The sequence below is a fragment of the Geotrypetes seraphini genome, chromosome 1 (genome assembly GCF_902459505.1).
Source record: "Geotrypetes seraphini chromosome 1, aGeoSer1.1, whole genome shotgun sequence".
NCBI lineage: Eukaryota > Metazoa > Chordata > Amphibia > Gymnophiona > Dermophiidae > Geotrypetes > Geotrypetes seraphini.
Window position 1 is genome coordinate 459,431,358 of NC_047084.1, and position 25,601 is coordinate 459,456,958.

General features: G+C 46.3%; 1 protein-coding gene across 2 annotated transcripts in view; it reads left to right on the top strand.

Moving 5' to 3' along the window:
• Positions 1-25,601, top strand: part of TAZ (tafazzin) — a 94,179-nt gene that overhangs the window by 1,211 nt on the left and 67,367 nt on the right. The window contains exons 2-3 of one of the 2 annotated variants that reach the window (XM_033922737.1): positions 1,526-1,672; positions 2,003-2,131. In XM_033922737.1, the coding sequence (XP_033778628.1) occupies positions 1,564-1,672; positions 2,003-2,131 (238 nt within the window). In that variant the 5' untranslated portion in view covers positions 1,526-1,563. The remainder of the gene's footprint in view (positions 1-1,525; positions 1,673-2,002; positions 2,132-25,601) is intronic. The other variant, XM_033922747.1, reaches the window with a different exon arrangement.

Below are 25,601 nucleotides of genomic sequence, written 5' to 3' on the forward strand. Positions count from 1 at the left end.
TTTTCCTACCTTGTCTGGTGATTTCTGGTTGCACTTTCTTCTTCTGACTGTGCATCCAATCTTTCTTCCCTTCTATCAGCCTGTATGCTTTCTCTCCTCCACACCTCATTCCCTCCCCCAACTTTTTCTTCCTCTCTTCCTGACCTTTCTTTCTTTTTTCTGTTTCTCTTCTTTCCTTCTGTTTCCCTGCCTGCCCCCTTTCTTTCTTTCTCCCTGCCGTTCCCCAAGCCACTGCCACTGCCGCTGCCATCGGGGAACAGGACCCACCAATGGATAACAGGCCCCAAAGCCGACGCCGACGCATGCTCTCCCTGACGTCAATTCTACAATCGGAGAGGAAGTTCCGCCCAGCCAGGCAGTGATTGGCTGGCCCGAACTTCCTCTCCGACTGCAGAATTGACGTCGGGGAGAGGAAGACTGATTGGCCCGATAGATTAGATCGCCAAGACAAAGTGAGTCCTGGGTGATCGACTCACTTTGCCTTGGCGAGCTACTGGCGCCCCTGCCTCGGGCCCCCTGTCAGCTCCGGGCCCGGCGGCCCTGCGGCACACCAGGCAACATCTCGCGGCACACTAGTGTGCCGCGGAACAGCGGTTGAAAAACACTGGTCTAGTGATACCAGTGCTTGTAGAATCCAATTTTATTTTCTTGACATGTTCATATGTGGTTTTTCCAATTTGGTGCCTTGTGGGATATATAGGGCTCCTTTTACTAAGCTGCGCTAGCGGTTTTAGCGCGCGCTAGATGCTTATGCCTCCATTGAGCTGGCATTAGTTTTTCCGCGTAGTGCGGGGGTTAGTGCGCACTAATCTGCAGCTTGTGCTAAATACGCTACCGCAGCTTAGTAAAAGGAGCCCATAGTCCACATTCTTTCTGTGAGGGTCAAATGCACTCAGGAGACGAGTAAATGATGTCAGGAAATCCACAACTGACCTGTGACTCCCTCTCTGAAACCATGCTATTTGGCAGTTATAACTGGCTAATTCTGAGTGGCCTAGAGGGCAGTGATCCACGCTTTGTAGCTACAACCTCCATTTGCATAGATGCAGAAAGCGAGTGACCCCACAGGAGAGTGATATCATGTGAGGAGGTGCTCATTTCGGATTGTGACCCCACATGAGTACATTTTTTTCCTCTGAAATTTGTGTTAATAACTGTTTTACTTATGGATCTGGTAACATCTTGTGGCTGTTATACTCTAGAGACCTGCTTTTCAAAATGTTCTGAATTTGTCTTTTCTTTTTATATTGTTCTTAACCTTACTGCTTAATAAAGACTTTTATAAGTTAAGAATATGTATAGAATCTTTAGGTGGTGGAATTGTGTCCTGGACAAAATTGAAATGGAATCTTGAGTGTGTGGTTTGAGTAATCAAGGATTCTGACTTCTTTATTCTGTTTTTTTGTTTATTTTTGCTTTAGATATGCTCCCAGGCTTTGCTTCATGAGATGAAAAATTTTCTTCCTTTGGATTTGTTTTCCTTGATGGAAGTCTTAACAGAAGGGTTTGTGTGATTTTCTTTTAGTAGGAAGGGACTTGAGGTGTTGCTGTGGTGATGGGAAGATGCCCTTTGAGGAAAAATGGCCATTTCCTGTCCGCCCTCGTTTGCCCTGGACCCTGTCCAGCACCGTGGTGATGGGATTGGTAGGCACATACAGCTGGATATGGACCAGTAAGTCTGGAGTGCATGAAGCTACCTCATATTATTTGAATCCTGGTGACTTCTCAGTTTTATCAATGTGTAGTGGGGGAGAGGTGTGACAATATAGTTGTTAGAAATTATGTGAAGGAGAATTGGCGTAGGGGATGTTTCTCCTCCTCACCCTGTCTCAATTCTAATCTTTGGATCTCCCTTCTATATAGCCTGTGAATAAGTGCTCTGTGTGAGTCTCACATTTCTGTTTGCATATATGTAAATGTTTCTTTTCCTCTTCTATTTGCTATTACTCTGCAGATTATGCTTTCCTTGAACTTTTTTCTCCTCCTTCCTTTTTGTTTGCAGAGCACTTGAATCGGCTTACTGTTCACAACAAGGAAGTTCTGTATGACCTGCTTGAGAAACGAGATGTGGATACCCCACTCATTACCATTGCCAATCATCAGTCCTGCATGGATGATCCACACCTCTGGGGTAGGACTACTGAGGGAATGAGAGAGAAATATGAGAGTGATGCTACTCATTTTCATTTTCACACACAGTAAAGAAGAACGACACATCACCTTGAAATGTAGACAATCCGAAAAAAAGGAAAGGAGAACATCAATTCAACCAATGAAAAGTTCTTTATTGATACATGTGGTCCCAACAAGGATCCTAGTTTCAACGTTATTTAAACACCTTCCGCATGGGACACTAATAAAACATTAAAAACAACAGATATAAACATACTGATGTATAGCATTTAAAATACCAATAGAAACATGATATAGTCAAAACCAAAGTCAAATGAATACAACTCTCAAATGTTAAAATATATAAGGTGTAATATATATAAATATCAAAGAATATAAATACCATAAAAACATGATAAAAGAGACATGCATACATATGAAAATATATATATATATATATATATATATATATATATATATATATATACAGTGGCGTACCAAGGGGGGGCGGGAGGGGCGGTCTGCCCCGGGTGCCAGCCCTGAGGGGGTGCTCCCGGCCTTGCCGTTCAGTCTCCCTCCCAGCCCCGAAGGACCGCTCGCCCCACTGACCTTCCTGCACCACCTACGAAGCAGCCCGCAGCAGGATCGCGACGTCAGCGATCCCTGAGCTGTTTGGGCGCTGCTTCTTGCGCCGCAGTCCCGCCCCTCCTCTGACGTCAAGACCAACAAGATTTGAAATATAACCAGACAACAAAAGGTAGAAAAATTAATTTTATTTTCTGTTTTGTGATTATAATATGTCAGATTTGAAATGTGTATCCTGCCAGAGCTGGTGTTGGACTGCAAACGTGAGCTAGGATTTAACAGAGAGAGGAAAAGTCCTTTTTGTTTCTTTATTTTATTTACACCACAGCGCCAGTGTGGTTAGGAGAAGCCAAAGGGGGTGAAAAAGCTATAAAATCCACCAGGAGTTTTGAAAAAAATCACCCAACTGGGCAGGAAAATCGAATTGAAAAACCAATTCAATAGGCTGAATCGAATTGAAATTTTTTTTCCTGAATCTGGCAGCATTAGTTTGCGCTACTATCTTAGACTTTAGGACCTGGGATTGGGGAGAGATGGCATCCTCAGTACTTTATAATGCAAGTGAAACGAGGATTTAGTCAGACTTTTGAAGGGTCTGCAGAAAAAAAATATTGTATAGGCCGGGGACATGAGACAGCAGGAAATGGGAACTTTTCTTCCTTTTATTTTTGTGAGTGGAAAGGCTGAGGATGTCAGAGAGTTCAGTTAAAATATGTGCTTTATAAGAAAATATAATAATGTGTTTTATAAAGTTTATAGCATAGCTGGCCTACCCAGTAAGGTGTTCTAGTGGTGGTGGTGGCAGCGTGTCAATGTGTTGAGAGGAAGAGGTGGTCTGGGAAATTCTGCTGAGCAAACTCCGGGCCCATTTCCACCCCCCAGTTAGTCCACACCACTCAACTGGTTCACACACTGAGTGGGTCTTTGGGTGTTGTTTTAGGATCTTTTCCAGTGGTTTATCAGTATCTCCTTGTGGTCCAAGGAAGGAAACTTTGTTATCCTTAGCATTGACCTACAGAATATGTTTGTAACAGCGCTGCTTGTGTGGCATTAGGCTATGTAGTGATCGAAAGAAAAAAACAGACCTTTGCACATTTTTGCACTATATGGTGGGTGTATGAGGAGATTCACATTTCCTGCACAGTTAAGTCCATGTGAAGTTACCTTGTGCTGTATTTGACATCTAGCAAGGTCTCTGTTTGAAAGGAAAGATCTAAACTTAAAAATGAAGTGGCCAGAAGTTATGGTAAAAGCAGATAGTGTAGCTGGTTTTAAGAAAGATTTGGACAAATTCCTGGAGGAAAAGTCCATAATCTGTTATTAAGACATGGGGGAAGTGTCTGCTTGCCCTGGATCGGTAGCATGGAATGTTGCTACTCTTTGGGTTTTGACCAGGTATTAGTGTCCTGGATTGGCTACCATGAGAATGGGCTACTGGGCATGATGGACCATTGGTCTGACCCAGTTAGGCTATTCTTATGTTATGTTCTCATCTGTAAGGGCCTTTGTTTTCACTTCTTATTTTAATGTATTTTTTTTCTGGGAACTTATCAGTGTTTTTTATAATGGGAACAAAAATGGAAGAGAATTAATGTGTGTGGGATGAGGGGGGTAACTAATTTCTTCAGCTAAATAATTCAATCCACCTCAAACAGACATAGGAGAACTTGCACACCATTCACACACCCTCCAACCAAAAACGTCAAAAGAAAAAAACTGTTCGACAACCTCCTAGCCATTCGAGCTGCAACACTCGACCCCCAACTCTACAACCTATTGACCTAGACCACAGACTACAAAACCTTCAAAAAAAAAAAAAGAAAAACCCTTCTATTCAAAAAACACATAAAACCGAACTAACACAATCAGAACTACAACTGCAACTACTCCATATGTACTTCTGATGTCATGACAATTCAGACATAATTTATGTTAGGTTATGTTTGGAATATAAGAAAATTTTCACTGCCTGTTTCTATTCTGACCATTTATTCCGTTTCATGGTCATTACAAAAAATATTTTTTTACATGGGGGGGGGGTGTCAAAAAATGATGGGCCCCGGGTGCCACATACCCTAGGTACGCCACTGTATGTGTATGTATATATATTTATCCCAGGACAAGCAGGCAGCTATTCTTGACTGATGGGTGACGGCACCGACGGAGCCCCGGTACGGACAATTTTAGAGTGATTGCACTCTAAGAACTTTTTAGAAAGTTCTAGCTCGGCCGCACCGCGCACGCGCGAGTGCCTTCCCGCCCGACAGAGGCGCGCGGTCCCTCAGTTTCTTAGTTTCCGCGGAGCTAAGAAGACGCGTTTTCAACGGCTGTTGAAATTTTTTCATAACTTGCCTTCCCGCTCGCGTAAACGTTTGACTTCATTACCTTTCTTTTATTTTGGTAAAAAAAAAAAAAAAAAAAAAAACAACAATAACTTCATTTTTTCTTCAATTTCGGTTTTTCCCCGGCGGGGCCTTCTGCCACCATCGAAGCCTCGGCCTTCGATTTGGCGGAAGCCGTTTTCCCTTTCATGCCCCCTCAACCGGGTTTTAAAAAGTGCCAGCGGTGTGCTAGGCCTATATCTCTCACGGACCCACACAACTGGTGCTTGCAGTGTTTGGGTCCTGAGCATCAGGCCTCTTCTTGCACCCGCTGTGCTACTTTAAAGAAAAGAACATTAAAAAATCGCTTAATTCAACAGCGTTTGTTATTCGGTGCCGAGATGTCCGACCCCGTTCCTTCGACTCCGGCTTCGGCACCGCTTCAGTCGGCACCCTCGTCTTCGACGCCGCGTGATTCCACACCGGCATCCCAGCAGTCAGGTAAGCCGGCTAAGAAGCCTTCCCCGCTGGAACGTCTTCCGGCCTCGAGTGCAGTGAGCCCAATCCTGCCGCCGGTTAGACGCCAGCGGAAGCGCTCCGCCCCTATAGAGGTGAGTCCCTCGACATCGGGCTCCTCATCTCCGGGGCGTAGAGCGGCACCGCAGGTACCGCAGAAGAAAAAAGCGGTACCGGTGCCATCCCTCGATGACCGCATTACGGCCATCCTCCAGGTGCAGCTTAAGGAGCAATTAGAACGACTCCTTCCTGCTATAATGACACCGAACCTTCCGGTGCCAGTCCGCACCGAGCCATCGGTACCGGTTGTACATCAACCCGTATCGGTACCGGTTGTGGAACCTGTCTTACCTGCTTCCACTGTCTCGGTACCGCTTCACCTAACCTCATCGGTATCGATGCCAGTCCTTGCACCGGAGCCGAGAGCTCACCATCAATCGGTACAGACTTCGGCACCGGTGCGACCGATAACTTCGCCTGACTCGGTATCGATGAGGTCGGGTAAGTCGGTACGCAAAACCCGACACATGCAAACATCGACACCTGAGTCTCGGGACCATTCTTCCCATGTCAGAGACCCTGATCTGTGGGGAGACTCAGAGGAACCCTTTCTTTCTGAAGGAGAATGTTCCTCAGAGGAGGAGGATTCGGCTGTCCCTGACCCATCCTCCAAACAGGCCACTTCCTCTTTCTCCAATTTCTTGAAAGAGATGTGTGAGTCTTTGTCCATTCCTTTGGAGGCTGAATCCAAAAAGTCTAAAGCTTTTTTGGATGCCCTTGATTTTGATCAGCCTCCAAAGGAATTTTTGAAGCTTCCCCTTCATGACATCTTGAGGGAAACTTTCTATAAGAATTTAGAGACTCCTTTAACTGTCCCAGGGGCCCCACGTAAACTGGATTCTCTATACAAAGTAATTCCCATTCCTGGGTTCGACAAACCTCAACTTCCACACGAATCCTTATTTGTCGAATCCACCCTTAAAAAGACTTCAGGAGCCAGTGTATATGCATCTGTCCCTCCTGGCAGAGAAGGAAGGGCCATGGATAAATTCGGTAAGAGGCTCTACCAAAACGCTATGTTAGCAAATAGAGCTAGTAATTATGCTTTTCATTTTTCTTTTTATTTAAAGCATCTCCTTACCACCATGGCTTCCTTCGAAAAGTATCTTCCTTCCAGAAAACAACAATCTTTTCACTCCTGCTTGTCGTCTCTATTCCAACTTCGTAAGTTTATGGTTAGGTCCATATATGACACCTTTGAACTTACATCCAGAGCGACAGCTATGTCGGTGGCTATGCGCCGTTTGGCCTGGCTTCGGGTATCCGAGCTTGATGTTAACCATCAAGATCGGTTAGCCAACGCCCCATGCCTAGGGGATGAGCTCTTTGGGGATTCCATGGACTCAACCACCCAAAAGCTCTCTGCTCATGAGACCCGCTGGGATACCCTGCTCAAGAATAAAAAGAAGCCTCCTCCACCAAGACCATACAGGCAGCAATCGGCTTATCAACGCCGTTTCACAGCCCGTCCATTGCCTACCACTGCTCAACAACCTCGACGTCAGAGGCAACAGCAACGTCAGCCTCCCAGACAGCAGCAACAGCAGCAACCTGTGAAACAACCTCCTCAGCAGAAGTCACAACCCTTTTGACTTCATTCTCCGCAGTATAGCCAGTATCCCTATTCCTGCTCTCCTGCCTCAACCAATAGGAGGTCGACTTTCTCTGTTCCTCAGCCGGTGGGAAGTAATCACTTCGGACCAATGGGTCCTCAACATCATCCGCCACGGCTACTCTCTCAACTTTCAGACTCTTCCACCTCAAAGCCTGCCAAAAGAGTCTGCTTTGAACAGTCCTCAATCAGCCCTCCTTATTCAGGAGGTCCAATCCCTCCTCCTTCTGAACGCTATAGAGGAAGTTCCTCTAGATCAAAAGGGGCAGGGATTCTACTCCCGCTACTTTCTAGTTCCCAAAAAGACAGGAGATCTCAGACCCATCCTGGATCTTCGCGATCTCAACATTCATCTCGTAAAAGAAAAATTCAAGATGCTTTCTTTAGCCATCCTTTATCCCCTTCTAACTCAAAACGACTGGCTATGCTCCCTCGATCTCAAAGAGGCTTACACTCACATACCGATCAATGTAACCTCAAGACCATATCTCCGATTCATGATCAATCATTGTCATTACCAGTACAAGGTGCTACCCTTCGGTCTTGCCTCATCTCCAAGGGTATTCACCAAATGTCTCATTGTGGTGGCGGCTTTTCTACGCTCTCACCACCTGCATGTATTTCCTTACCTGGACGATTGGTTGATCAAAGACACTTCTGCCCAAGCGGTCCTTTTGGCCACCAACCAAACCATCCAGTTTCTACAACTTCTGGGATTCGAGATCAATCTACCCAAATCCCATATCATTCCCACTCAGAGACTTCAATTCATTGGAGCGATCCTAGATACACTCCTCATGAGAGCTTTCCTGCCATCCAATCGTCTTCAGACCCTTCAGTCTCTATGTCACCAGGTACTTCCTCTGCCGTCCATCTCAGCAAGGCAAATGATGGTGCTCTTGGGACACATGGCATCCACAGTTCATGTCACACCTCATGCCCGTCTTCACCTGCGCACTCCTCAATGGACCCTTGCGACCCAGTGGTCCCAAGCATCGGACCCTTGCTCACGACACATATCTGTGACATCATCTCTTCGTCAGTCTCTGCAATGGTGGTTGGTATCCTCAAATCTATCCAGAGGTCTTCTGTTCCATCAGCCTCCTCATCAACTAGTCATCACCACCGACGCCTCCCTGTATGCATGGGGAGCTCACTTGAACGAGTTCCAGACTCAAGGTCTTTGGTCAGCCCAGGAGAGGAAACATCAAATCAATTTCCTGGAACTCAGAGCGATGTTTTACGCCCTCAAGGCCTTCCAACACCTTCTCTTTCCTCAGGTCCTTCTGTTGTGCACAGACAATCAGGTTGCGATGTACTACATCAACAAACAGGGTGGGACAGGCTCTCGCCTTTTATGCCAGGAAGCCCAGAAGATCTGGACTTGGGCCATAGATCATCATCTCTTCCTGAAAGCTATATACATTCAAGGGAAACAGAATTCCTTAGCAGACAAACTCAGCAGAATTCTCCAACCTCACGAGTGGACACTCGATCCCGTAACTCTGCACTCTATCTTCAATCAATGGGGCACTCCTCAGATAGACCTCTTTGCAGCTCCTCACAATCATCAGCTGCCCCTATTCTGCTCCAGACTTTACTCTCCACACCGTCTAACAGCAGATGCTTTTCTCCTCGACTGGTCGAATCTGTTCCTGTACGCCTTCCCTCCTCTTCCTCTCATGTTGAGAACCTTGTTCAAGCTCAAGAGGGAACGAGCCACCATGATTCTGATTGCTCCGAGGTGGCCCAGGCAACATTGGTTCTCCCTTCTACTTCAACTCAGTTCCAGGGAACCTTTTCTTCTTCCTCTGTTTCCTTCGCTGCTTACGCAACAGCAGGGAACCCTTCTGCATCCCAACCTCCAGTCTCTACACCTGATGGCTTGGTATCTCTCGGGCTGAATTCGACTGATACTCTTTTATCTCAGCCCGTTCGTTCCATTCTGGATGCCTCCAGGAAACCAGCCACTCTTCAATGTTACCATCAAAAGTGGACGAGGTTTTCTTCCTGGTGTCTTCTTCATCATCTTGATCCCACTTCCCTAGCGGTGGAGACGTTGTTGGATTATCTTCTTTCTTTGTCTGATTCTGGCCTGAAGTCCTCTTCCATCAGGGTCCACCTCAGTGCCATTGCAGCCTTTCATGAGCCAGTCCATGGAAAACTTCTTTCAGCTCATCCCCTGGTATCCAGGTTCATGCGTGGGCTTTTCAATGTGAAACCACCTCTTAAAGCCCCTCCGGTTATTTGGGATCTCAATGTGGTTCTTTCAGCTTTAATGAAGCCTCCATTTGAACCTTTAGCTACTTCTCCTTTCAAATTTCTCACTTGGAAGGTACTTTTCCTTATTGCTCTTACCTCTGCCAGGAGAGTCAGTGAGCTTCATGCACTGGTTGCAGATCCACCTTTTACGGTCTTTCACCATGACAAGGTGGTTCTGCGTACACATCCAAAGTTTCTCCCCAAGGTTGTTTCTGAATTTCATCTCAACCAATCCATTGTTCTGCCTGTTTTCTTTCCAAAACCTCATTCTCATTCTGGGGAACAAGCTCTGCATACTTTGGATTGTAAAAGGGCTCTTGCTTACTATCTGGAGCGTACGAAACCCCACAGATCAGTTCCCCAACTTTTTCTGTCTTTTGATCCGAACAAATTGGGACGTCCTGTTTCTAAACGTACGTTGTCAAATTGGCTTGCAGCGTGCATTTCATTCTGTTATGCTCAGACCGGACTGACACTGGAAGGTTCTGTCACGGCCCATAAAGTCAGAGCAATGGCAGCATCTGTAGCTTTCCTCCGTTCCACTCCTATTGAGGAAATCTGCAAGGCTGCTACTTGGTCCTCAGTTCACACTTTTACATCTCATTATTGTCTGGATGCATTTTCCAGAAGGGATGGTCACTTCGGCCAATCTGTTTTACAAAATTTGTTTTCCTAATGGCCAACCTTCCCTCCATCCCTCTTTTTGTTAGCTTGGAGGTCACCCATCAGTCAAGAATAGCTGCCTGCTTGTCCTGGGATAAAGCACAGTTACTTACCGTAACAGGTGTTATCCAGGGACAGCAGGCAGATATTCTTGCGTCCCACCCACCTCCCCAGGTTGGCTTCTTAGCTGGCTTATACTAACTGAGGGACCGCGCGCCTCTGTCGGGCGGGAAGGCACTCGCGCGTGCGCGGTGCGGCCGAGCTAGAACTTTCTAAAAAGTTCTTAGAGTGCAATCACTCTAAAATTGTCCGTACCGGGGCTCCGTCGGTGCCGTCACCCATCAGTCAAGAATATCTGCCTGCTGTCCCTGGATAACACCTGTTACGGTAAGTAACTGTGCTATATATATATATATATATATATATATATATATATATATATATATATATACACACACACACAAATATAGGTCTAAAATGTAAAAAGGCTAAACTTGTAACCCATACAAAAAATAAGTATTTATGTAATGAACTGAAGATGTCATATAGTACATTTAAACAAGTATTAAATGTCATAAAATATATTTAGAGAAAAACATTCTATTCAATATGTGTGTTAAGTCCATGTGGGTATCATGTATGGTGTGTTGTTCTACTTATAAAAGAACAGAATCTATATCGCCTCCTCTTGGATTCGGTTTGATGATCTTATAAACAAATTTAGCCTTTTTACATTTTAGATTTATATTTGTTACATATTTCCTTGTCTGGCTTCTCAAAGACTATATGGGCCGTATTCACATATTTTCAATTTTAACTACTTGCTCTCTCCATTTCTTAACTCTCATCAATCATATTTATAAACATTATACAATCCTCCCCATTTATATTCAGTTCTATGCATATATTATTCATTTATGGGTTTATGTTTTTACTATGTTTTCTTTTATTATGACAATTATATACATTGTTATGTTTTATTTCATGATGGACCCTTGTGTCTTATATGCTCATGCCTATTACCACCCACACCTTCCTTTGTTGAACATGTTCTGCTTTTAGGGCTCCTTTTACTAAGGTGCACTATTGTTTTTAGCGTACGCACAAAATTACCGCGCATTACGCTTCTAGAATAACGCCAGCTCAATGCTGGCATTAAGGTCTAGCGCATGGCGATTTAGTGCGCGCTATTCCGCGCGTTAAGGCCCTAACACACCTTAGTAAAAGGAGCCCTTAGTCTTTCACTTAATTTTATTTCAAGCAGATGAATGTACCTCCCAATAGAATTGTGTTTCCCCTCTTTGATGATGTTCATTTTAACTATTTAGCTAGTGCCCAGCTTTTAATTTTAGTTTTCATTCACCTTTCACCTCCTTTTATATATATTTTCTCATGTATAATTAAACTTGACGTTCTTAGTTTCTTACATTCTTATGTTTCTTTTGTCATTATGTTTCACTTTGATCCTTCACGTGGTTATGTTTTCCCTTTTTAAGCCCTCTTGTTAAGTGCGAGTTTTTACTTTCATTTTCACTGCTCGGAGTGTTTGCCTGCTACTGCCCAGTAGGAGTCTGTTACTTCTTGTTTGCTTTTCATTCGCTGTTTAATTTTTAGATTAAATATACCTTGTGAGATCTTTTATCTTTGTATCATATTTTAGAATGTTTTTAGTATATTTCCCCCTGTGTCATTGTTTCACAGTGACTCCGTTTCTCAGCGCGTTCATTGAGTTACTTCGCAAGGTATCGGCTTCTCTCTTTTGATATTCGTTGCTTATCTAGGCACGCTATCCGGGCTTCCCTGACAGCATCTTATATATGCCTTTCCATCACTTGCATGTACTTTGTTAATGTGTATGTTGCATTATGCTTCCTGCACTCTGGGTTCCTGTATCCATGTTTCCCTTTTGTTTTTTAAGATATTGCACCTTTTTTCATTGTCTGCATCCATGTCATCTTTCTCCAACTTACACTTAATGTATTTTACATTTTTTTGACATCTTCTGTGCCAAGTATCCATGATGCATCTTGTATGTATGCATGTCTCTTTTATCATGTTTTTATGGTATTTATATTCTTTGATATTTATATATATATATATTACACCTTATATGTTTTAACATTTGAGAGTTGTAGTCATTTGACTTTGTTTTTTGACTATATCATGTTTTTATTGGCATTGTCAATACTATACATCAGTATGTTTACATCTATTGTTTTTAATGTTTTATTAGTGTCCCCTGAGGAAGGTGTTAAGATAATGTTTTATTAGTGTCCCCTGAGGAAAGTGTTAAGATCCTTGGGCTAGATTCACAAAGCAAACTGATCGTGTACCGATCGGTTTGCGACCCCTTTACTATCAAATTTCCATCCGGCCTGATTCACTTACCTCTCCTGTGATCCGCTTTGAATCCATGCATGCAAATGAGGTGAAATGCATGCAAATTGGGCAGTGACCCAATTCACTACACCAAATTTCTGATCCGACTGGGCTGGCCGATCACCTGAAGAAGCAACTGCTGGGGACTAGTCGAAAACGTCTTTCCAACTGGAAGCCCTGCTCTCTGCCCTGCAATCTTTCCTGCCTGCTCGCCCCGAATGCTGCTCTGCTTCTTATCTCCTGCTGCTTGTCTTTCCAATGCTCTTCTCCTGCCTGCCCAAACTGCTGCCTGCCCCGAACTGCCATGATTTCCTGCCTGCCTGGACTCTCCCACCCTTCCCCGCAGTGCAAACCCGTGATTTTAACCCACGGGCTCTATGCGGGTTAAAATCATGGGCTCCATTTTTTATTATTAGTGAGAGTGGCAGCTGGCAAGAGCGGGACCAGCTTTCTGGGAGCCACGCGGGTTGGGGTCAGTGGAGGTGGCGGCGTTTGGTTCAGTCTCCCCGAAGTCCTGCTGCCCAAAGTACAAAAAAGTTATAAAAAAAAGATCGCTGCTCCTATGGCCTGCACATGTGCAATCTATGCAGGCAGAAGGGGGCGTTCCTACGATCGCCCCCATCTGCATATTTTTGTTTTCTGAATTGGTCGGACCTGCCAGGATCAGGCCTGATCTGGCAGGTTAGTGAATCCTGGCCCTTGTTGGGACCACATGTATGAATAATAATTTTTCATTGGTTGAATTGATGTACTCATTTTCATTTTGTCACATGAGTTAACAAGAATAGTATAAGAGGAGAAAAATAGCCTGTATTTTTTTATATACACAAACTTTGGACTGTGCCTCCCAAAACAGCTCATACATGAGGAATTGTGCACATTATGGAATGCAGCTAATTTCATAACTGTCTCTTTCTGTTACATCCTTTTAGATTCCATATGCTAGGTGTTCAATCCCAACCCGCAGTCCGGGTGTTGCAGAAATCCACAACTTTACTGAGCACATGCTCCACTCCCCTTAGCCTGAGAGCTGGTAAACAAATCCAGTCTCACATTCTGCAAGCAGTCCATGCAGAAGTCTTCTGCAGTTGCTCTGCTTCTATTTCTTATTTTTTTCTCTTAAAGTTTGTTTCTCGGTGGCTGCAGTGCCTGGAGACCCCTTACCAGTCAGTTTCAATGAGTGATCATACTTTTCTACTTCTTTTAATTCTTTAAAAACACGCCTGCTGGAATCTCTTTATTTGGACATTTTCTGGTCGTTTATCTTTCACGCATATGCGATGTCGCTTTACTGAATTCAATATAAGAAAAGAAACTGAAAGTTTTATTCAAAAATAAGCAATGCTTCAGAAGTTCCAGCTATTTTACACAAAACGTAATTTCCCATGCAACATTTAAAAAATTTGCCTGCTTTTCGGCATAGATCAGCAAAAAATGCCCGTAAACAATGTGTTAATTATGACTATTGTTTGTGAAATGGGACTTTGAACTTGCTGTATTTTTTTTATTATAATGTAATTTAAATTTATCAGGAGTCGGAATCGGTACATTTTTATCGACTCCAACTCCGACTCCAGGTACCCAAAATTGTCTCTGATTCCTCGACTCCGACTCCACAACCCTGCCAACCGCGTGGACGAGGATCCATGGGGATGGAGGTCATAGTCGGTATTCGGCCAGCTGGCAATCCAAAGATCTTCCACTCTGGTCATTTGGAGAAGTTTCTAAGGCTGAAAGTCCTTTCTCTCCATTTAGCTGCTGTTAAAATTGCTGACAGGCATGGCATTGCAGAGAATCTTGAGTACTTCCATTGTTTCTATGGGAGCTTCAGAGTGACTTGTAAAACGATTTAAAAATAATTTTTTTACAGTTTCTGAGGGTAGGGTTCAGGTCCCCCACCTCCACAGCCCCAAATTGCTATTTTTTATTTTTGGCTTTTGTTTTATTTTTGTCTTTTTTTGGCAAAAATTTGTGATGGCGGCCATCTTGGATTTTAAAATCGATCTTTTATTTCTGCCTCAAAAACTCTTCAATTTGACTCAAAATTAATTGGGCCCACCCCCTAATCTATTGAATGTGGATACTGATTGTGCCTTTTTCCATTCAGTCCACAACTCCTTCTGATCTGCCAAAGCTGTCTACACTTTATTACCTGAATCCTGATTTTTGGCAGTTCAGTTGTGGATTAGGAATTGGTTATCGGATAGAAAACAGAGGGTAGTGTTAAATAGTCATTTTTCTCAATGGAGAAGAGTAAACATTTGGAGTGCTGCAAGGATCTGTACTGGGACCTATGCTATTTAACTTATTTATAAATGATCTGGAAACTGGAACAACGAGTAAGGTGATTAAATTTGCAGATGATACTAAACTGTTCAAAGTTGTTAAAACGCATGCAGAATGTGAAAAATTGCAGGCAGACCTTAGGAAATTGGAAGACTGGGCATCCAAATGGCAGATGAAATTTAATGTGGACAAATGCAAAGTGATACACATTGGGAAGAATAACTCGAATCATAGTTACCGAATGCTAGGGTCCATCTTGGGGGTTAGCGCCCAAGAAAAGGATCTGGGTGTCATCATAGACAATACGATGAAACCTTCTGCCCAATGTGTGGTGGCAGCGGCGGCCAAAAAAAGCAAACAGAATGCTAGGAATTATTAAAAAAGGGATGTGTAACAAGACTAAGAATGTTATAATGCCTCTGTATCGCTCCATGGTATGACCTCACCTGGAGTATTGTGTTAATGTACTAGAGACCTGGATTGGCCACCGTGAGAATGGGCTACTGGGCTTGATGGACCATTGGTCTAACCCAGTAAGGCTATTTTTATGTTCTTATGCCTGAGGTAGATTCTGCCATGGCGCAGGTTTTCCAGCGTACAGCCCTCCCTAGTGATGGGGGAGTGAGGTTTCAGGACTCTCAGGATTGCAGGGTGGATATGTTACAAACTATTTCTAGCATCCTCAGGAAGCTGAATAGCGGTGGCCATTTCCTTTATGGCGTCTGTCATTCCTGCCTGCGCAATGTGTCCTCTGTGGAGGTGCATGCCTGTCCTCTGCTGTGCTGTTTGATGTGGCTGTGGTCTGTCTGACTGGCAGCCTGAAAATTTCATTGAAGTTCTGAGGCAGAAAGTGCTTTCCATTTTCACAAGCTGCAAGGAAAGCTGACAGGCAGGCATCTTTGCAGAACTAAGTACAGCCCCATTATTTCCTATGGAAAAATCAAGGGGGGGGGGGAAGATGTAAAAAATTTTCATTCTTAAGGGTTTCTGGAGTCAGGGTTAGTCCCCCCATCTCCAAAACCCTTATTTCATTGCTTCTTGGTTTTTTTTGGGTTTTTTTTTTAAAGTCTCCACAGGCCATTTTTGGTATGATTTTTCTGACAGTAGTCATCTTGGATTTTAAATTATCTTTTTTCTGAAATCTCTATCTGCCTCAAAACCCCTCAATTTTTACCATAGACTCCTCAAGGTATTTGGCCACCATTTCATGGTGGCAGAGGAACACGAGAGAGTGGCAGGAGCCTGGAGAACTTCTATGGGTCCAGGAGATGGGAAAAAAGTTCCCTTCCGGAACCTAAATTCAGCGAAGGCATGAAGCGCAGACACTTGGAGAACATGGAACCTATGAAAGCCCAGTCCGAGGTCCTGCACGGCTCCTTTATCTTGCCTGTACAGGGCTTTTCCGTGGAATCTGTAAATTTTGTGTGGAGAGCTTTTTTTTTAACGGGTCCACGACGTACTGCGCAGCCGGAAAGCACGCCAACATTAGTCCAGGGAGTGTCGCCACTTCCTGAGCCCTCTCCTCCAAAGAACAAGCTGTTTCTCAGTCTCAGTGGCCACTCAGAGCTGGACTGGCAGGATTTCGGATCAGACTCCATGCCTTTATTGTCCCAGGGCTCAGAAGCTATCCTAACCCTGGAAGAATCTGATTTCCTGTTGGGGTCCAACAGCCAAGATTCGTTTCTGGCACTTGACCGGGGTTACGACCCTTTGGTATGCCGGTTGTTCTAGTTGGTTTCTGTCCACCATTTTATAATGGATGTGATAAAGGGACTGAAGCTGGAGGCACAGTCTTCAGCTTCCCGGTGCACAGTCATTAGCAGCTCCAGTGCTCAGACCTCCTTTTTTCCCGCGCATTCGGACATCACTGCTTTAGTTACTGAATAGCGGGAGATGCCAGAGATTTCCCTCAGGGTGGCAAAGGCCAGGTCCAGGCACTACCCAATGGCGCCGGAGTTCTAGCAGCTGTTTAATCAGCCAAAAGTAGATTCTGCAGTGGCTTGGGTCACCAAACGCATGGCTCTCCCGAGTGAGGGAGGAGTGATGTTAAAGGATGCTCAAGATCGCAAGATGGACAGTTTGAAATGCTGGCTTTGGGAATCCTTTGCAGCATGGGCCTATCACACCAGACTGAGATGGAGCCCCTTTGAGGAGGAGGAGGACGCCTGCCCCCAGCTGGTGCTGGAAATGGTGGATTACGTGGTAGACGTCCTGTCTAATATTATCAGGGTCACGAGTAAGGTATGATCGTATGCAGCCTCAGCACATAGGATGCTCTGGATCAAGCAGTGAGTGGGCATTTCTTACTCCAATGCAACTTTTAAGCAAACTGCCGTTCAAGGGGCAAATGCTTTTTGGTAAAGGCCTAAACGACCTTATGGCCAGTGTGGTGGATTGCTGCACTAAAAGTCTCTGCCAGAGAGCAGACCTCACCACCCCCCTAAAGGGCTACAGACAACGATTTGACAATTCCAGACATCAGCAACCCTGGGGTCCTGCATTTACCTGACCTCCAAAATGTCCCAGTGACATCAGGCAAGTCATTCAAGATTCATGATTCTAGTTGCCCTGGACTGGCCTTGCTGACATTGGTATGCAGACCTAGACCAGATCCCAAGCTCCCAGTTCATCTTCAGTCAGGGACCAGTTCCCATAGAGAATCCAGAGCGCTTTGGTCTTACGGCATGGCTTTTGAGCACACAGTCCTAGTTCGCAAGGGCTATTCTGATATAGTTCTTGCTACTCTTCTCTGGGTTACTCTACTCTGGGTTACCTTCCACAATGGCGCCAATATTAAGGCTTGGAAGGCTTTTCAATATTTGTGTGAAAGGGATTGGGTAAGTCGCTACAAGCTCCCAGATGTTACCCAGATATGGCTGATTATGTCCTGCTTTATTTATTTATTTAAATTTTCTAGCTCACTACATCCACCTTAGCGGGCTACATGACAACATTCATAATAATAACTTTATTTTGTATACCGCCATACCTAGGGAGTTCTAGGCGGTTCACATCAATTAATCAAGGTTACAAACAATGAAGTCATTGAAGTTAACAGTTTAGGAATGTACAGGTCATTGAAGTTAACAGGTAGGAATGTACAATGAGAAGGTCGTAAACAGGAATATACAAGAATGTACAATAGGAAGGTCATAAACGGGAATACAGGAATGTATAGTAAGAAGGTCAATATACAGGAAAATACAGGTCGTTGAAGTTAACAGGTTAGGAGAGTACAATAAGAAGGAGTAGGTGGAGATTCAGGTTCATTGATGGAAGGATATAGGAGTAGAAGAGGGTGTATTAAGGGTTCTGTCCGTGGAATAAGTGTGTTTTGAGTTTTTTTCTGAAGTCAAGGTAGGTGGGGGCATCGAGCACAATTTGGGCTAGCCATGGGTTCAGTTTAGCCGCCTGGAAGGAGAAGGTTTTGTCAAGGACCCTTTTGAAATGACACAGTTTTAGGGAGGGGAAGGCGAACAGATGAATTCTGCGGGAGTTCTTATTGTTGTAGTTTAGATTGAAGTGTGGGTTGAGGTAACTTGGGGATATACCAAATACTGTTTTGTAGCAGAAGTATGCGAACTTGAATAGGACTCTGGATTCAAATGGTAACCAGTGCAGTTTATGGTAGAAGGGGGGTGATGTGTTCCCATTTGTTTAAGCCAAATATAAGGCGGACGGAAGTGTTCTGAATCAGTTTTAGTCTCCTGGTGGTTTTCTTCATGGAGCCCAAATAAATGATGTTGCAAATAACTAATGTCAAACAAATATTCAACATACAATTAAAACATACTAAAATCTACACTTTAAAAAAACCAGGCCTGTCTGTCAAAAAGTCAAGAAAAAATCAATTCCTTTATATTCCCTCTCAAATAACATAGTTTTTATGCATTTTCTAAATTGCATCACATCTGAAGACTGCTTAATTTCAATTGATAGTACATTCCACAGTACTGCTCCTTGTACTGACAGAATTTCAAGTTTCATCTGATTCTCAGAGCTCAAAGTTCTCTCTGGCTGATAAAAACGTAACAACTAATTCAAGATGACAGGACCTTTATCATTCAGTACTTTGAAAATCAAGCACAAAGTTTTGAATTCAGTTCGCAGAACAACAGGAAGCCAGTGTAAGCTGTATAAAATTGGTGTTATATGCTCATATCTGGGAGCAGATAGCAAGGTTGCTTACCTGTAGCAGAGGTTATCCCAGGACAAGCAGGCAGCATATTCTTAACGTATGGGTGACGTCACCGACGGAGCCCCGGTACGGACCTTTTTAACTAGAAAGTTCTAGTTGGCCGCACCGCGCATGCGCGAGTGCCTTCCCGCCCGACGGAGGAGTGCGTGGTCTCCAGTTTCTTCGTTTCCGCGGAGCGAAGAAGACGCATGTGGTATTCAACGGCTGTTGAACACTCCTTTTTTGCCTTCCCGCTCGCGTTATCCTGATTTTTTCTGCTTTTTTCCTTCGGGTTTCTGTTTTCTTTCTAATCTACAAAAAAAAAAAAAAAACAACTTTATTTTTTCTTTTATTTTTCAACAGGCCCCGGCGGGGCCTGTTGCCATCATACAAGCCTCCGGCTTTGATTTCGCTGAGGCCGTATTTCCCTTCATGCCCCCTCAGCCGGGTTTTAAGAAGTGCCAGCGGTGTGCACGCCCGATTTCCCTTTCGGACCCACACAACTGGTGCCTACAGTGCTTGGGTCCGGAACATCGGGCTGACACCTGCACCCGCTGTGCGACTCTTCAAAAACGCACACTTAAAAATAGACAAATTCAGCAGAATCTCCTCTTCGGCACCGGTTCTGCTATGGATCCGACCCCGACGTCGACGGCACCGCCGAAATCGGCACCGTCAACATCGACACCACCTGATCCTTCTGCGGGGTCGATGGCGCCAGGTAAGCCGGCTAAGAAGCCTTCCACTTCCCTCGAGCGCCCTCCAGCCACGGCGGTGACACCGGTCCTTCCGACGTCCCGCAAGTCCCGTAAGCGCTCCGCTCCGATAACGGTGAGTGCCTCTTCATCGGCCTCCTCATCACCGGAGCGTAGAGCGGCACCTATGGTACCGAAGAAAAGTAAAACGGTACCGGTGCCCCCATTGGAGGACCGTATCTCGGCCATCCTCCAGACTAAATTACAGGAGCAACTCCAACACCAGCTTCAGGAACTGCTTCCAACCCTGCTGGCACCACTCCTTCCGGTACCGGTCCGGCCCGAGCCTCGCACCACTACGCCAGTGGCCACCCCCTCGGTACCGATGAACACTTCGATGCCGGTCTTATCGGCACAGCCTACACTACAGACCGGCACGGCGGAGGACCCATCCCGACCCCAAGATCGACATCGATCGTCTCGGGACCGGGATCGACACCACTCCTCCCGGGACAGAGATCGGCACCGGTCTTCATCCCCCGGCACCGTATCCATGAGATCTGGCAAGTCCCTTTCTAAAACCCGCCATGCTGAGCCGGCCATCAGGGACCCTGACTTATGGGAACAATCCCCACTCGGTACCGAGGAGGATGCCTCTTCCACTGATGAGGAACCCTCCATGGCTGAATCCACCTCCAAACCTGAGCAGTCCTCATTTACAAAATTCCTTCGGGAGATGTCTGGGGCTCTTTCCATCCCACTTGAGTCCGACTCCAAGAAGTCCCAGGCCTTTCTAGAAGCCTTGGACTTCGACCAACCCCCCAAGGAATTTCTCAAACTCCCCGTCCATGATATTCTGCGGGAGACGTTTTATAAAAACTTGGAGAACCCCCTTACTGTTCCAGGTGCCCCTAAGAAACTGGACAGTTTATACCGGGTCATCCCTATCCCGGGATTTGATAAACCCCAGTTGCCACATGAGAGCCTCCTGGTAGAATCCACTCTCAAGAAATCTCATGGTTCCAGTGTCTATGCCTCCACCCCTCCTGGCAGAGAGGGTAAAACAATGGATAAATTTGGAAAGCGCCTATACCAGAATGCCATGCTGGCTAGCAGAGCCAACAATTACTCATTTCATTTTTCTTTTTATATGAAATATCTGGTACAACAACTTTCTGCTCTGCAAAAGTACATCCCTGAACGCAAGGTCCCATTGTTTCAGCAACAAATTTCCACCCTCCTTCAGCTCAGGAAGTTCATGGTACGCTCAATCTATGACTCCTTCGAGCTCTCCTCCCGTGCCTCTGCTCTGGCAATTGCTATGCGACGCCTTGCCTGGCTGAGAGTATCTGACCTGGATGTCAACCACCAAGACCGCCTTGCCAACGCGCCCTGTCTTGGTGATGAACTTTTTGGGGAGTCTCTAGATACCACCACACAAAAACTTTCGGCTCATGAGACGAGATGGGACACCCTCATTAAGCCTAAAAAGAAGACTCCGCCGACACGACCATACAGACCTCAGTCTTCTTACCAACGTCGTTTTTCTGCTAGGCCACTGAATCCTCCTCAACAGCAATCTCGTCGGCCTCGCCAACAACAACAACAACACTCTCAGGCTCGCTCGCAATCTCACCAGACAGCTAAGCCTCTCCCTCAAACTAAGCCTCCTCAGCCCTTTTGACTCCTTTCTCCAGGGCATAGCCAGTCTCCAACCCTCGCTGCCTCTGCCTCAACCTATCGGGGGCCGCCTCACCATCTTTCTACGACGCTGGGAGGCCATCACATCAGACCTGTGGGTTCTAAACATCATCCGTCACGGATACTCACTAAGGTTTCAGACTCTTCCTCCAGACCATCCTCCCGTAGAGTCTGCTTCTCACTCCTCCCAGACTCCTCTCCTCCTCAGGGAGGTCCAATCCCTCCTCCTTCTCAATGCCATCGAAGAAGTTCCACCAGACCAAAGAGGTCAGGGATTTTACTCCCGCTACTTCTTGGTACCCAAGAAAACAGGGGATCTTCGTCCTATCCTCGATCTCAGGAACCTCAACAAGTGTTTGGTTAAGGAAAAATTCAGGATGCTCTCCCTTGCCACACTTTATCCTCTTCTGTCTCAACACGACTGGCTATGTTCCCTGGACCTCAAGGAGGCCTACACTCACATCCCAATCCATCAGGCTTCACGTCGCTACCTCCGATTCCAGATACTGAATCACCACTATCAGTACAAAGTGCTACCCTTTGGTCTCGCATCATCACCCAGGGTGTTCACCAAGTGCCTGATTGTGGTAGCGGCCTGTCTCAGGTCCCACAACCTTCAAGTGTTCCCCTACTTGGACGATTGGTTGGTGAAAGCACCAACCTCACCACTTGTGCTGCAATCAACTCACCACACCATCTCATTCCTCCATCTCTTGGGGTTCGAGATCAATTATCCCAAGTCGCATCTGCTTCCCACGCAGCGCCTTCAGTTCATCGGAGCACTTCTCGATACCAACCTCATGAGAGCGTTCCTTCCTGCCGACCGGCACCGGACACTACTTCACCTCTGTCGACAGGTGCTCCTACAACCATCCATCCCTGCTCGCCAGATGATGATTCTTCTGGGTCACATGGCTTCGACAGTCCATGTAGTTCCTCTGGCGCGACTCCATCTGAGGATACCGCAATGGACCCTCGCCAACCAATGGTCACAGACCAGGGATCCTCTTTCTCATCCCATCTCTGTGACATCGTCTCTTCAGCGATCTCTTCAATGGTGGTTGAACTCCTCAAATCTTTCCAGGGGCCTCCTTTTGCATCCACCCCCTCATTCCATGATCATCACCACAGATGCCTCCCCCTATGCATGGGGAGCTCACATAGGGGATTTACGCACCCAGGGACTATGGACCCCTCAGGAGCGTCAACATCATATCAATTTCCTGGAACTCAGAGCCATGTTTTATGCTCTCAAGGCCTTCCAGCACCTTCTCTATCCTCAGGTTCTTCTCCTGTGCACGGACAACCAGGTCGCCATGTACTACATCAACAAGCAAGGCGGCACCGGATCTCGTCTCCTTTGTCAGGAGGCCCTCCGAATTTGGACCTGGGCCACAGCCCACAATCTTTACCTCAAAGCGGTCTATATCCAGGGCGAACAGAACTCCCTGGCCGACCAGCTCAGCCGCATCCTTCAGCCTCACGAGTGGACCCTGGATCCTCCCACTCTCCACTCCATCTTTGCTCGCTGGGGCACCCCGCAGGTGGACCTCTTTGCAGCTCCTCACAACCATCAGCTGCCCCAGTTCTGCTCCAGACTCTTCTCTCCACATCGTCTGGCCCCGGATGCATTCCTACTCGACTGGACGGATCGGTTCCTCTATGCCTTCCCTCCACTTCCTCTGATGTTGCGGACCCTGTTCAAACTCCGCAAGGACAGAGCCACCATGATTCTCATCGCCCCTCGGTGGCCCAGGCAACACTGGTTCTCCCTCCTACTCCAACTCAGCTCCAGGGAGCCCATTCCTCTTCCTGTATTTCCATCTCTGCTTACGCAGCAACGTCAGTCTCTGCTACATCCCAATCTGTCTTCCCTCCACCTGACAGCTTGGTTTCTCTCGGGCTGACCTCTCCAGGAAACCTGTCTCAGCCTGTCCGTCGCATTTTGGAGGCCTCCAGGAAACCCTCCACACTCCAATGTTACCATCAGAAATGGACCCGGTTCTCCTCTTGGTGCCTCCTACATCATCACAATCCCACCTCATTGGCCGTGGAGACTGTACTGGACTATTTGCTCTAACGCTGGTCTCAAGTCTACCTCAATCAGAGTCCACCTCAGCGCTATCACTGCTTTTCACGAGCCTATCCTTGGGAAACCCCTTACGGCTCATCCTCTGGTTTCCCGGTTCATGAGAGGCCTCTTCAATATCAAACCACCTCTTCAGCCTCCCCCGGTCGTCTGGGACCTCAATGTGGTTTTGTCAGCCCTCATGAAACCCCCCTTTGAGCCTCTTGCTACTACCTCGCTCAAACTTCTCACATGGAAGGTGCTTTTCCTCATTGCCATCACCTCTGCCAGGAGGGTTAGTGAGCTACATGCACTGGTCGCCGATCCACCGTTCACTGTCTTCCACCACGACAAGGTGGTCCTGCGTACCCATCCAAAATTCCTTCCTAAGGTGGTTTCAGCCTTTCACCTCAACCAGTCCATCGTGTTACCTGTCTTCTTCCCAAAACCACATTCTCATCCTGGGGAACAGGCTCTGCACACGTTGGATTGTAAGCGTGCCCTGGCGTACTACCTTGACCGTACTAGGGCTCACCGCTCCTCTCCTCAACTCTTTCTGACCTTCGATCCTAACCGTCGGGGTCACCCTGTATCTAAACGAACGCTGTCCAATTGGCTTGCTGCCTGTATTGCGTTCTGTTATGCTCGGGCCGGCCTGTCACTGGAAGGAGCTGTCACGGCCCATAAAGTCAGGGCTATGGCTGCCTCTGTGGCTTTCCTCCGTTCCACGCCCATTGAGGAAATCTGCAGGGCGGCCACTTGGTCTTCAGTTCACACATTCACTACTCACTACTGTCTGGATGCCTTCTCCAGACGGGATGGGCACTTTGGTCAATCTGTGTTACAAAATTTATTTTCCTAATGGCCAACCATCCCTCCTCCCTCTCTGTTAGCTTAGAGGTCACCCATACGTTAAGAATATGCTGCCTGCTTGTCCTGGGATAAAGCACAGTTACTTACCGTAACAGGTGTTATCCAGGGACAGCAGGCAGATATTCTTACGACCCACCCACCTCCCCGGGTTGGCTTCTTAGCTGGCTTATCCTAACTGGAGACCACGCACTCCTCCGTCGGGCGGGAAGGCACTCGCGCATGCGCGGTGCGGCCAACTAGAACTTTCTAGTTAAAAAGGTCCGTACCGGGGCTCCGTCGGTGACGTCACCCATACGTTAAGAATATCTGCCTGCTGTCCCTGGATAACACCTGTTACGGTAAGTAACTGTGCTTTTTCCATGGACATCTGGATAAATCACCCACACTTCTCTCTTCTTGTCTGCTAGAGTACAGATTGAGGGCAGGAGCAATGGACAAACAGGTGTCTTGGTGGTTTATCCTGCTTGTCATGGAAAACCTTTATTACAGGTATTAGTAACCTTGTTACTTTGGGTTTTTTTTATTTCTTTATTCATTTTATAACTTACAACAAGTGTACAGTAAATATTAAACAATTATAGTACAATATCACTTGAAAATCTACAATATCATACAACAAGAAGATTTAACCCCCACCCCCTCCCAAATTCATATTCAACTAAAATATACCTCATGAAAATAATATCTTATGTCATTCATATTTATATTACTAGTCTTTAACTAGTCGTTACATTAACAGGTGCTAGAATAGAGTGTCTGTCTGTCTGTGTTTCTTTATCTCTCTCTCCTTGGCCGCTGTCTGTGTCTTTCTGTCTCCCCCCAGCACACACCTCCCACCCAAAGCAGCCCCTTTTCCCTCTTCCTATCTCTCCATGGCCCCTTCTGTCTCCCCCAGCACACCCCTTCCCCAAAGCAGCCCCCTTTCCTTCTCCCTGTCTCTCCATGGCCCCTTCTGTCTTCCCCCCAGAGTAAAACTGTCTGTCCCCAGCACACCTCCCCCACCCAAAGCAGCCCCCTTTCCCTCTCCCTCTCTCTCCATGGCCCCTTTTCCTCTCCCTCTGGCCCCCTGAATTAATCCCCCTGCTTACCCTCCCTCCATCCCGGCGTCTTCTGGCCTGCTCCTCTTCAAAGCAGGCCGCGATTGTGGTGGCCGGCCCCAGTGAACTTCGCAGGCTGCTCCCCAACCCAGAAGCACGCTCCCCCCCCCCCCCGACGCGATTCCGTGCGTCAGAGAGAACGTGCCACCGAGGCCCGCCAAAGCTGGCCACGATCGCAGGCTGCCCCGAAGAGG